Here is a 13,273-nt window from a genome sequence, read left to right on the forward strand (position 1 = left end):
TCCCGGATCCTCCCTCTGTGTGTGTGTGTGTGTGTGTGTGTGTGTGTGTGTGTGTGTGTGTGTGTGTGTGTGTGTGTGTGTGTGTGTGTGTGTGTCTCTCTCTCTCTCTCTTTCTCCGCCCTGCTGCTGGAGTAACAAAAAAAAATGCTATGATAATATTTTATTTTATTTGTTATTGTTGTTTATTATCAATATAAAAAATGTTCACTAAAAAACACTTGATTTAAAAAAATACATATCTATATATATTTTTTATAATTGCTGTCATTTTTGTATTTATTCTTGTTGTTGTTTATTCAATTGTTGCAGTATTTATTTATTTTTTACAGGTTTAGTAATGTAATATAAAATGTCTCCTACATTAAGAAGTATATTGTGACAGCAGCTCGGGAGTCAAGAGTAAAACAGTATCTATAAGAAGAAGAAGAAACACTTTATTAATCCCTTACAGGGAAATGTCTTTCCCCACTCTGTTTACACACATCACACACACAGAGGATATACATGCACACACACAGAGGATATACATGCACACACACAGGTACCCGGCGCCAAGGGAGCAGTTTCGAGGTTAGGTGCCTTGCTCAAGGGCACCTCGGCAGTGGCCTTGGAGGTGAACTGGCACCTCTCCAGCTACCAGCTTACTGGGTCCGATCGGGACGTGAACCGGCGACCCTTCGGTTCCAAGAGCAAGTCCCTACAGACTGAGCCACTGCCTGCCCATAAGAAAATAAGTTGCTGTATTTATTGTAATAGTATAATAATATTTTACATGTTTAGAACCACACACTGTGCTTTAGCGTATTTCATTCATTAGTGTGTATTTTGTATATTTATATTTTTCGATGTGTGACATAACTGAACAGGTAGACAGGAGGTCAGTAACAACCAGGCCTCTGTCGCCCCCTGCTGGACAGGAGAGGGAGCGCTTTGTGCATTCATTCAACACTCAGAGTAACTCAGGTACAATCAGAGGAAGTGCTCCATGTACCTCTGAACTGTAGTGGAGTAGAAGTACACAGTAGCATACAATGGAAATACTCAGGTAAAGTACAAGTACCTCTAAAGTGTAGTGCAGTACTTGGTAAATGTACTTTACACCTGTGGGTGTAGTATACCTAATAAAAGGTCATTGCTGAACACAAAGAGATTACATTTTACGGGACATTACATGTTTTCGTCACATTGAAAATAAGTGTTTAATATAATATTTTAAGCACGTTCTCTTTAATGATATATATATATATATATATTTGTTTGTATTATTGCAGTTTCTATTTTCTTTTGACAGATTTTTACTATAACTTTTTTATGGTTGCAGTTATTTGTTTTTTTATTTTCTGAAGTATTCATTTATTTTTTGTTACAGCTTTTTTTATTTAAAGGTTTTATTTGTTTATTTGCAGTTTTTTAAATTATTTTGTGTATAAAGTTTATTTTTATATTGTTGCTGGTTAACGTGAGTAGACTCAGAGGAGACTCAGGTGAGACTCAGGGCAGACTCAGGGGAGACTCAGGTGAGACTCAGGTGAGACTCAGGTGAGACTCAGGGGAGACTCAGAGGAGACTCAGGTGAGACTCAGGGCAGACTCAGAGGAGACTCAGGGGAGACTCAGGGGAGACTCAGGGGAGACTCAGGGGAGACTCAGAGGAGACTCAGGTGAGACTCAGGGCAGACTCAGGTGAGACTCAGGGGAGACTCAGGTGAGACTCAGGGCAGACTCAGGGGAGACTCAGGTGAGACTCAGGTGAGACTCAGGTGAGACTCAGGTGAGACTCAGGGCAGACTCAGAGGAGACTCAGAGGAGACTCAGGTGAGACTCAGGGGAGACTCAGGGGAGACTCAGGTGAGACTCAGGGCAGACTCAGGGGAGACTCAGGTGAGACTCAGGTGAGACTCAGGTGAGACTCAGGTGAGACTCAGGGCAGACTCAGGGCAGACTCAGGTGAGACTCAGGTGAGACTCAGGTGAGACTCAGAGGAGACTCAGGTGAGACTCAGGGCAGACTCAGAGGAGACTCAGGGGAGACGGTGAGACTCAGAGGAGACTCAGAGGAGACTCAGGGGAGACGGTGAGACTCAGAGGAGACGGTGAGACTCAGAGGAGACTCAGAGGAGACGGTGAGACTCAGAGGAGACGGTGAGACTCAGGGGAGACTCAGAGGAGACTCAGAGGAGACTCAGAGGAGACGGTGAGACTCAGAGGAGACGGTGAGACTCAGGGGAGACGGTGAGACTCAGGGGAGACGGTGAGACTCAGGGGAGACGGTGAGACTCAGGGGAGACGGTGAGACTCAGAGGAGACGGGAGTACTCAGACGTGAGACTCAGAGGAGACGTCAGAGGAGACTACAGAGGAGACGTGAGACTCAGAGGAGACGGTGAGACTCAGAGGAGACTCAGGGGAGACTCAGAGGAGACTCAGGGGAGACTCAGAGGAGACTCAGGGGAGACTCAGAGGAGACGGTGAGACTCAGGGGAGACGGTGAGACTCAGAGGAGACTCAGAGGAGACGGTGAGACTCAGAGGAGACGGTGAGACTCAGGGGAGACGGTGAGACTCAGGGGAGACGGTGAGACTCAGAGGAGACGGTGAGACTCAGAGGAGACTCAGAGGAGACGGTGAGACTCAGAGGAGACGGTGAGACTCAGGGGAGACTCAGAGGAGACTCAGAGGAGACGGGTGAGACTCAGAGGAGACGGTGAGACTCAGAGGAGACTCAGGTGAGACTCAGGTGAGACTCAGGGGAGACTCAGAGACTCAGAGGAGACTCAGAGGAGACTCAGGGGAGACTCAGAGACTCAGAGGAGACTCAGGGGAGACTCAGAGGAGACGGTGAGACTCAGAGGAGACTCAGGGGAGACTCAGAGGAGACGGTGAGACTCAGAGGAGACTCAGAGGAGACGGTGAGACTCAGAGGAGACGGTGAGACTCAGAGGAGACTCAGAGGAGACGGTGAGACTCAGAGGAGACTCAGAGGAGACGGTGAGACTCAGAGGAGACTCAGGGGAGACTCAGAGACTCAGAGGAGACTCAGGGGAGACTCAGAGACTCAGAGGAGACGGTGAGACTCAGGGGAGACTCAGAGGAGACGGTGAGACTCAGAGGAGACTCAGGGGAGACTCAGAGGAGACGGTGAGACTCAGAGGAGACTCAGGGGAGACTCAGAGGAGACTCAGGGGAGACTCAGAGGAGACTCAGGGGAGACTCAGAGGAGACTCAGGGGAGACTCAGAGGAGACTCAGAGGAGACTCAGAGGAGACTCAGAGGAGACTCAGGTGAGACTCAGAGGAGACTCAGGTGAGACTCAGGGGAGACTCAGATGAGACTCAGATGAGACTCAGATGAGACTCAGATGAGACTCAGGTGAGACTCAGGAGAGACTCAGGTGAGACTCAGGAGAGACTCGGGTGAGACTCGGGTGAGACTCGGGTGAGACTCGGGAGAGACTCGGGAGAGACTCGGGTGAGACTCGGGTGAGACTCGGGTGAGACTCGGGAGAGACTCGGGAGAGACTCGGGTGAGACTCGGGTGAGACTCGGGTGAGACTCGGGTGAGACTCGGGTGAGACTCGGGTGAGACTCGGGTGAGACTCGGGTGAGACTCGGGAGAGACTCGGGAGAGACTCGGGTGAGACTCGGGTGAGACTCGGGTGAGACTCGGGTGAGACTCGGGTGAGACTCGGGTGAGACTCGGGAGAGACTCGGGAGAGACTCGGGAGAGACTCGGGTGAGACTCGGGTGAGACTCAGGTGAGATCCTGCTGTTTGCAGAGCGGCTCAAACACTGACCTCTGACCTTTAGATCCTCTCAAACAGAGCAGAGAGCAGCAGGTCATCGACTGTACACAGAAGTACACAGAAATATGTCCAGATGAAGAGCTATGGATATATTTTTAACACAATTATATATTATATTAATGGTTTTATGTTCTGTAATTGTGACCTTCAAAATAAACCAAACTGAAGTAAAACTTATACAAATATTTCACTTTATTTCTGTGTCTCCCCTCGTGCAGACAGCAGACAGATTTAAAACTTTAATAACATTTCATAGTTAAAAACATTCTCATTGAGCAGCATTCAGTGATCACATCAACGATTCTTAAAAACAATAAATTAACATTCATTTTCATTGAAGACTAAAAACACAGAAACTGTCTGTAGAGTGTTTCCTGCTGACATGATGTCTCTGCTCACATGTCGGCCCGCTGTAACGTGGACTCGCATGACGGCCCGCTGTAACGTGGACTCACATGACGGTCCGCTGTAACGTGGACTCGCATGACGGCCCGCTGTAACGTGGACTCACATGACGGTCCGCTGTAACGTGGACTCGCATGACGGTCCGCTGTAACGTGGACTCGCATGACGGTCCGCTGTAACGTGGACTCGCATGACGGTCCGCTGTAACGTGGACTCGCATGACGGTCCGCTGTAACGTGGACTCGCATGACGGTCCGCTGTAACGTGGACTCGCATGACGGTCCGCTGTAACGTGGACTCGCATGTCGGTCCGCTGTAACGTGGACTCGCATGACGGTCCGCTGTAACGTGGACTCGCATGACGGCCCGCTGTAACGTGGACTCGCATGACGGTCCGCTGTAACGTGGACTCGCATGACGGTCCGCTGTAACGTGGACTCGCATGACGGCCCGCTGTAACGTGGACTCGCATGACGGCCCGCTGTAACGTGGACTCGCATGTCGGCCCGCTGTAACGTGGACTCACATGACGGTCCGCTGTAACGTGGACTCACATGTGAGCAGACATGTCTCTCCTCACATGTCGGTCCGCTGTAACATGGACTCACATGTCGGTCCGACATGCGAGTCCATGTCGGTCCATGTCGGACCGACATGGACTCACATGTCAGTCCGCTGTAACGTGGACTCACATGTGAGCAGACATGTCTCTCCTCACATGTCGGTCCGCTGTAACATGGACTCACATGTCGGTCCGCTGTAACATGGACTCACATGTCAGTCCGCTGTAACGTGGACTCACATGTGAGCAGACATGTCTCTCCTCACATGTCAGTCCACTGTAACATGGACTCACATGTGAGCAGACATGTCTCTCCTCACATGTCAGTCCGCTGTAACGTGGACTCACATGTGAGCAGACATGTCTCTCCTCACATGTCAGTCCGCTGTAACATGGACTCACATGTCAGTCCGCTGTAACGTGGACTCACATGTGAGCAGACATGTCTCTCCTCACATGTCAGTCCACTGTAACATGGACTCACATGTGAGCAGACATGTCTCTCCTCACATGTCGGTCCGCTGTAACGTGGACTCACATGTGAGCAGACATGTCTCTCCTCACATGTCGGTCCGCTGTAACGTGGACTCACATGTGAGCAGACATGTCTCTCCTCACATGTCGGTCCGCTGTAACATGGACTCACATGTCGGTCCGCTGTAACATGGACTCACATGTCGGTCCGCTGTAACATGGACTCACATGTGAGCAGACATGTCTCTCCTCACATGTCAGTCCACTGTAACGTGGACTCACATGTGAGCAGACATGTCTCTCCTCACATGTCAGTCCACTGTAACATGGACTCACATGTGAGCAGACATGTCTCTCCTCACATGTCAGTCCACTGTAACGTGGACTCACATGTGAGCAGACATGTCTCTCCTCACATGTCAGTCTGCTGTAACGTGGACTCACATGTGAGCAGACATGTCTCTCCTCACATGTCAGTCTGCTGTAACGTGGACTCACATGTGAGCAGACATGTCTCTCCTCACATGACGGTCCGCTGTAACGTGGACTCACATGTGAGCAGACATGTCTCTCCTCACATGTCAGTCTGCTGTAACGTGGACTCACATGTGAGCAGACATGTCTCTCCTCACATGTCAGTCTGCTGTAACGTGGACTCACATGTGAGCAGACATGTCTCTCCTCACATGTCAGTCTGCTGTAACGTGGACTCACATGTGAGCAGACATGTCTCTCCTCACATGTCAGTCCACTGTAACGTGGACTCACATGTGAGCAGACATGTCTCTCCTCACATGTCAGTCTGCTGTAACGTGGACTCACATGTGAGCAGACATGTCTCTCCTCACATGTCAGTCTGCTGTAACGTGGACTCACATGTGAGCAGACATGTCTCTCCTCACATGACGGTCCGCTGTAACGTGGACTCACATGTGAGCAGACATGTCTCTCCTCACATGACGGTCCACTGTAACGTGGACTCACATGTGAGCAGACATGTCTCTCCTCACATGTCAGTCCACTGTAACGTGGACTCACATGTGAGCAGATATGTCTCTCCTCACATGTCAGTCTGCTGTAACGTGGACTCACATGTGAGCAGATATGTCTCTCCTCACATGTCAGTCTGCTGTAACGTGGACTCACATGTGAGCAGACATGTCTCTCCTCACATGTGAGCAGACATGTCTCTCCTCACATGTCAGTCTGCTGTAACGTGGACTCACATGTGAGCAGATATGTCTCTCCTCACATGTCAGTCTGCTGTAACGTGGACTCACATGCGAGCAGACATGTCTCTCCTCACATGTGAGCAGATATGTCTCTCCTCACATGTCAGTCTGCTGTAACGTGGACTCACATGTGAGCAGACATGTCTCTCCTCACATGTCAGTCTGCTGTAACGTGGACTCACATGTGAGCAGACATGTCTCTCCTCACATGTCAGTCTGCTGTAACGTGGACTCTGACAGCCGGTTGGGAAACAGAGAGCCGATAAACTGTTGAGAAATCTGCAAATATTCAGAATCAGCTCACGGCTTAACGCTGTTTCCAAAGGCAACACACATCAAATATATCCAGACACGAGCTGCAAATAAATATATAAATTAAATTAATCTGCAGATTAGATTCTGGATTATTGATTTGTTGCATAAAACAAAGAAGGATGAGCATCTCAGCGTGGGTTTAAATGTGGGGGTTTTGTCACAGAGAACAGCAGCAGTTCAGTTTAACAGGATAGCATTTTGCATGAAAAGTTTTATACAAAACAACATTCCTGCAACATTTCTAGATAAAAACCAAGTTATTTTTCATGCAGAAGTGGCAGATGCAGTTTTAACCTCTTAAATGCTGCTTTTCTGTTAATGAGAGAACATTGACATTAAATTGACATTTTATACTGAAAACACGAAGCGAGAAGACACCGTTTGGTTGCAGATATTTCTCAGTGAGGATTGGTCGGTAAAGTCATGTGACCTCCACTTCCCGTCAGTAGTCATGTGACCTCCACTTGCGGTCAGTAGTACGGCCCTGTGTTCTCGTACCTGGCGTAGCTCGGCCAATCAGGAAGGATCCCGTGAGAGCAGGAGGGGCTGCCGTACCGGTCGAAGTGAACCCCGAAATCAGAGGCGTTATCGGGGCGTCGGGTCTTCTTTGAGGCCGGCACGATGCGGTAGTTCTGGCCCTGGTTGCTGTCCCAGAACTCCTGCCCGCCCCCCGTCTGAAAACACACCGCAAACTCCCCTGTCTGGAGGCGGGGGGGCAGCAGGAAGGAGAACGAGAACGAGTCGCTGCCGGCACTCGGGTACGAGTCCGTCTCAAAGTCACAGTCCAGGTCCCGGTGAGACCGCCAGCCGTCCATCGAGAGGCGGAGCTTCACGGCTTTCTGGAAGCAAACGTTCCTGACGCGCACCGAGCCGCTCAGAACCCCCCCGTCCAGAACACAGTGGGACAAACACACCTGGTCCGAGTCCAGCCGGCGCCGGAAACTCAGGTAGTCCGAGGCCGGCGGGTCGAAGTCCAGAACCAGAGAGTCCAGAACCAGAGAGTCCTGAGGAGATGAACTGAGACTCTGACGGACCCTCAGAGAGTTCTTAAGGTCCTGAGAGTCCAGAACCAGAGAGTCCTGAAGGTCCTTAAGAGAGGAACTGAGCCTCTTCCGGACCCTCCGAGGGATCCGGACGTCGCTGAACGGACAGAAAACCTTGACCCGAGTCAGAGCGAGACCCCGATGATCTGCAAACGTCACCTGCTTCTTCTTCTTCCCGGACTCCTTCCTGCAGGACGGTTCCTCCGGAGACGCTTCCCGGGGCTCAGAAGACGAGATGTAGAGGAAGTCCTCTGAGGAGGAGGACAGGAAGAGAGGCATGATGTCCACCGGCATGAGGGGGGGGGGGACTGAGGGAGAGAGGGCAGGGTTACTCTTTACATTCTATATGTATACTTTTTAAATGCAAAACACAGGACAATAAAACCAGACTTAAAGCCACAGACTGAACTCAGATGAACCTGGTCCCTCCAACATGACCTCAGTCTGGATCAAACTACAGTTACAACTCTTTACTTTCTACCTTTAGACTGGTTTGAGACTGGTCTATAGAAACAGACGGGTCAGGTGACCAGTTTAATGGTCCATATGAAACCCTTATAAACCTCAAAAGTGCTGAATATTAAGGAACTAGAACTGGGTCAATTGTTATATATTTTAGTTTCTGCTATGTACTCAAGGTTTTATTATAAATGAAAAATAATCTGTAGAATAAATGTTTAGTAAAAATCTAGCTTCCAAAATGTAGAAATATAAAGTATTAGTACAGAAGGGAAACACTCGGGGAAAGTACCTCCAATGTGTACTTAGGTAAATGTACTTAATAACTTAACAGCACTGCATATATTCAACATTAAACACGACATTAATAACTTTAAAAAAACCTTTTAAATGTTGTAAAATCTTCCCAGAGTTCCCGCCTTACAGAACCTGCCTAGTAACAGCGGACAGGAAGTGGTTTTACCTGCAGCCGCTCGTGAGGATCATCACGCGGCGGATTCCCTCTGATCTGTCGCTCGCGAGGAGCTCTCTCGCGCTCTGAGTGTTTCTTTTTTTGAGTCTCTAGGCCACAGAGAGGGGCACACCGGCTTCACGTGAACACCTGCAAGCAGCCAATCAGAGGCCGAGCTGCCGGAGTGATCGACGCGTCAGAGGGGCGTGACGCGGGAAGTATGGAGGCTCATTGGTGTCAAAATGAGATGTAACGGGATTTCTAACTGACAAATATTACGCTAATTTCCACTCGTTACTATACGTCAACATGTTGACTGAATTACAACTTATTTTTATATTATTTATTTTTGCTTTATAACAAAAGGAATATCAATCAACACTGAAATGTAACAGTACTGTAGTTAGCTTAGAGGCTATTTCTCATTAGCATTCCCTTTGCATGAAGAATATTCCTATAGGCAGGGGTGCACATAACTGGTACGCAGGTACGCATGCGCGGCAACAATCTGAAATGCGTAACGTCACTTGTGTCACAACGCGCCTTTGCGTACCTGATAGGTCATCAAAACAAAAACACATATTTCTTCTATACGTGTTTCTTGTCAACACTCAGTGGAGTAAATTATTAGACATGTCCAAAAAAAAACAAAGACATTAAGCAGCCACTTTGCCGTTTCGCTCCCTGCAAAAATCTTCGGACTTTCTATGACTGATTGAACTGGGTGCTGGCCGTGCCGCGCAGGACATAACCGACGGACCTGTGAAGCTTCACAGGAGGCAGAGGCTTAGATCACTGGACGACAGAGTTGGTCGCCGTGTGCACAGACGGGGCTGCTGTTAACGTCGGTGTGTACAACAGAATTGTACCAAAACTACATCAACTGGCTGCGGTGGGAGACTCCCCTGTGCACATTCTGTGCCCCGCGCACACACTGGAGAACTGCGCAAAATCAGCTGATCACAACGGTCACGCTCTGTGGTCAAGCTGCTGCAGTTAAAACACACAGCTGCAAACTTACTCAGGCTGTTAATGGAAGAGTTTGAAATCAGACGGGGTTAGGTGGATGAAGTGTTACTCAAGTAAAATTAGAAAAGTATTATCATCAACACCTAGTTAAAGTAGCGACAGTAAAAGTAGTCATTTTGCAGATTGGTCCATTTCATAATAATGTATATGATATGTTTTATAATTATTGATCATTAAAGTGTTTAAAAATTAGTTTGAATGACTTTGTATAGGCTACTGCAGGGTAGCTTGTGAATTTACTCCAGGTGGAACTAAAGTCTGATTTAACACTTGATTATATTTCACATCATTCATCCAGATCTGTGAAGTAACTAAAATGTATTAACTACATGTAGTGGAGGAAAAGTACATGATTTACCTCTGAACTGTAGTGGAGTAGAAGTACAAAGTAGCATAAATTGTACCTAAGTACAGTACTTGAATAAATGTACTTTGTTACTTCCCTCCTCTGAAATCAGATATGACTACAAGTCATGTGATCATTTCTTAGTATTTGATCCTTCAACTTGGCCTCAGGAAATGCAAGGACTTCACAGTTTTGGCAACAAGTTTTGGAGAAAGCAAATCGGAGGCTTAAAAAGAGACAGGGAGGTGCATCTTCATCATCTTCATCATCTAGCATGCAAGAAGTGTAAATAGAGGACAGTGAAGGAGACACTGAGGAGGACAGTGAGGAAGACTGCACTTATTAAAACCACGCTTCATGTGGGGTGAGTACCAAACGCTGTCTCCTGGTACTCATCTGAGTAACTCACTAAAAAAGTTATGTGCACACCTGCCTATAGGAAATAAAAATAAGCACAACGGTATTTATTACAAGCTTTATTTCCTAGCCATGTTTATTCATTTCAAAAGCACACATATACACTTTGTTAGCGTGTGTATTAACATGTTTAAACTGAGATGCCTTCAGGGTCACACATTCACTCACGTCCCGAGTCCGACAGAGATTTAAAACTCATCCTGATCGTTATCGTACGACACGGAGAGTTAAATGATGTTGACTTTATTGGAGCTCTGTGGAGCAACCAAGCGGCAAACTCTGGGGAAGAGCCGGGACGCCAATACGGAAGTGCCACAAACTGCAGTTCATATATTGGCCGATAGGCGATGACTGCAGAAAGGAGCAATTTCCATAGACCCCAATGTTAAAATGCCCAATTTCACAGCAGAAAAAAAACGTTTCTAGCCCTGGATGCAATACATTTTATTATGTATATAGTTAGATTCCACCTTCGTGATTATGAATCTGTGAGTGAATTGTTTTCTAACATGACCCTTTTATTTATATTAGGTCTTAAAGTTTTTGCATAAATTAGGGCGTGGTCACATTGAGTGACAGCTCTGTCAGGTGACTGCTGCTGTTAGCTTCTTGTCTCTCTGCTAGCTGCTCCGTCCGTGAAGCTACAGGGACACTGCCTGCTCAGTTCATCCAGGGAACACAACTTGACCCCGGCCGTGTTTGTTTGTTCTTCATGCTTATATATCGGACTATTGTGACTCGCTCTGCGGTTAAAACAGACGGTGCATGAATGCCGTTTTGCGGTAAGTGAAATTCGAGTACTTTATTTATGTGTTTATGATTTTAATCAGCTACGTAATGAATGTTAAGGCTTGGGTTAGCGTGTAAGCGAGTGGTAGCTACATCTGTGCTAACGATGCTAATCGTATCCTCCAAGTTAACTTAAAGCCATAGACTGTATAAAGGTTAAAACGAAATAGACAAGTGTTAAGCGTTAAGTGGGATAATACTGTAGAACAAAAGGCTTCTGTTTGAGGTTGATAAAATAAGGTCATCCTTGTAACTTAGAGAGATATTTTATTATGTAGGTAGGAACTGTATGCATCGCTAAGGTTAATTTAAATCCGCTATGCTCTAGTATGTAGACAAGCTAACGTCGAAGTAGTGTATGTGAAATCAACCTCACAATAAGATGTGTGTATATTACAATTATTAATGTCATATTTCAAGATGATTACTTCGATATTACAATATGGTTGGTTGAGCTGGAGTTCATTATTGAGCTTACACGTTAACGTCACAGTCATCTGAAGAACGAACCCAAACCTTGTTGTTTTTATTAATTGCATTAACAAATTGGTATCAAATAAACAGTAACACAACAGCATTGGTAACACAACTTCCAAAGTTACAGTAAAATAAAAAGGACCCTGACTCGGACAATACACAATCCAACATGTTCAACAGAAGAGAATAAGTTATATTGTTTGTACACATGGTGCTTTACATATATATCTGTTTGTTTAAAGTGTGCAGGTGATGCAGACAGGATGGACCAGAGAGTGAGAGACAGAACTGGACTCCTCACAGCAGTGAACTTCAGCACAGGTACAAATACTGTACAAAGAATCAAGAAAGATATTGGTTTAAATAAATGAAGTATTGACTTTAATACACTGATATACATTCCATTAAACAATACTAAATACTAGATCACCTACACATCAGTGAAGTTGAGGGGTTTTTCCATGCAAAGGGTTACATTTAGATGTTAACAAGCAATATTACTGTCAGCTTTCTAATTTAAGGTATTGAAGGCAAAGCTATTTAACGCATAGTGACAACTGCTATTTATCTCTCTATATTGTCTGTAAAAACGTGGTAAAAGTTATGATTTCAAGCTTCTACAGTTGCACTAAGTTTTAATAACAGTTAAATATTATTTTGATAATAAAATACATTTCAATGTTGATGAATGTCATACTGTTCATTCATAATCTGATTGTCTTTGTAGCTCACTGTTGAAATAAAATAAAACATGACAATTACAAAATAATTATATCTACAGCCCCTAAACACAAGCACACCTCTTTCATAAATAACACACTTGTTCTGCAATAATATGCTTTATGTTTCCTGTCATTTTTGTTAGGAAAGGACATGCCTGAAAGACACGACTCAACATCTCCTCTTTCTCTGAGGGTCAAGAAGAACATCCAAGAGGAAAATTAAAAGCTGATGTTATGAGATGTTAAGACCAGTACAGGACATTCACTAAGAAACTACTTTTATTGTGAAGTCAGCTGATCGAATGCACCTATTTCCACATCTACACTCCATCAGCTGATTATTTCTATTTGCCTCACTTCATGAGCTTCACAACATGTACCTTGTACCGCAGAGTTTGCAACGTCACAAATAAATGGGGCCAATCTTCAGTCGGATGTGAATGTGTAATCTAACATTTTCAGTAAGAATAATGGACAAAAGGAGTGCAAATACAAATTCAATTTATTGAAATGTGAACCAAAAGTTAATCAAACATGTTTTAAATAAAAAGCACATATGGACAGAAGGTGTAAACCTATTAAATGTATAAGTAAACACATGTAGTCAAATAAAGTGACAGACCTGATCAGGTGGTATCAGCATGGGCTCTTCCATCAGGCCTGGTCCTCCTCGCTGAGGAAAGACCCTCAGTCCTCTCCAAACCAACAGACTGGACGTCCATCACACGGAGGTTTCTCCCTGAAGTCTCTGCAG

General features: G+C 46.0%; 2 protein-coding genes across 2 annotated transcripts; one reads left to right on the top strand and one right to left on the bottom strand.

The window, feature by feature from the left end:
* Nucleotides 1–3,966: 3,966 nt before the first annotated feature.
* Nucleotides 3,967–8,854, bottom strand: ppp1r3b (protein phosphatase 1, regulatory subunit 3B). The gene is made up of 2 exons (XM_034115793.1): nucleotides 8,752–8,854; nucleotides 3,967–8,137 (listed from the first exon to the last, which is right to left on the bottom strand). Exon 2 carries the CDS (start codon nucleotides 8,121–8,123, stop codon nucleotides 7,257–7,259), a length of 867 nt encoding a protein of 288 aa, XP_033971684.1. The 5' UTR covers nucleotides 8,124–8,137; nucleotides 8,752–8,854; the 3' UTR covers nucleotides 3,967–7,256.
* Nucleotides 5,390–6,572, top strand: LOC117471014. Its single transcript, XM_034115792.1, has 2 exons — nucleotides 5,390–6,343; nucleotides 6,424–6,572. Exons 1-2 carry the CDS (start codon nucleotides 5,440–5,442, stop codon nucleotides 6,549–6,551), a joined length of 1,032 nt encoding a protein of 343 aa, XP_033971683.1. The 5' UTR covers nucleotides 5,390–5,439; the 3' UTR covers nucleotides 6,552–6,572.
* Nucleotides 8,855–13,273: the final 4,419 nt, after the last annotated feature.

The sequence above is a fragment of the Trematomus bernacchii genome, unplaced genomic scaffold (assembly GCF_902827165.1).
Source record: "Trematomus bernacchii unplaced genomic scaffold, fTreBer1.1, whole genome shotgun sequence".
Taxonomy (NCBI): Eukaryota; Metazoa; Chordata; class Actinopteri; order Perciformes; family Nototheniidae; genus Trematomus; species Trematomus bernacchii.

Bases quoted from the DNA above. Each gene is read 5' to 3' on its own strand.
- LOC117471014 (XM_034115792.1), top strand. From the start codon at position 5,440: ATGTCGGTCCGCTGTAACATGGACTCACATGTGAGCAGACATGTCTCT. The intron at 6,344-6,423 runs ATGTCTCTCCTC...ATGTGAGCAGAC, and splicing joins GGACTCACATGTGAGCAGAT to ATGTCTCTCCTCACATGTCA.
- ppp1r3b (XM_034115793.1), bottom strand. From the start codon at position 8,123: ATGCCGGTGGACATCATGCCTCTCTTCCTGTCCTCCTCCTCAGAGGAC.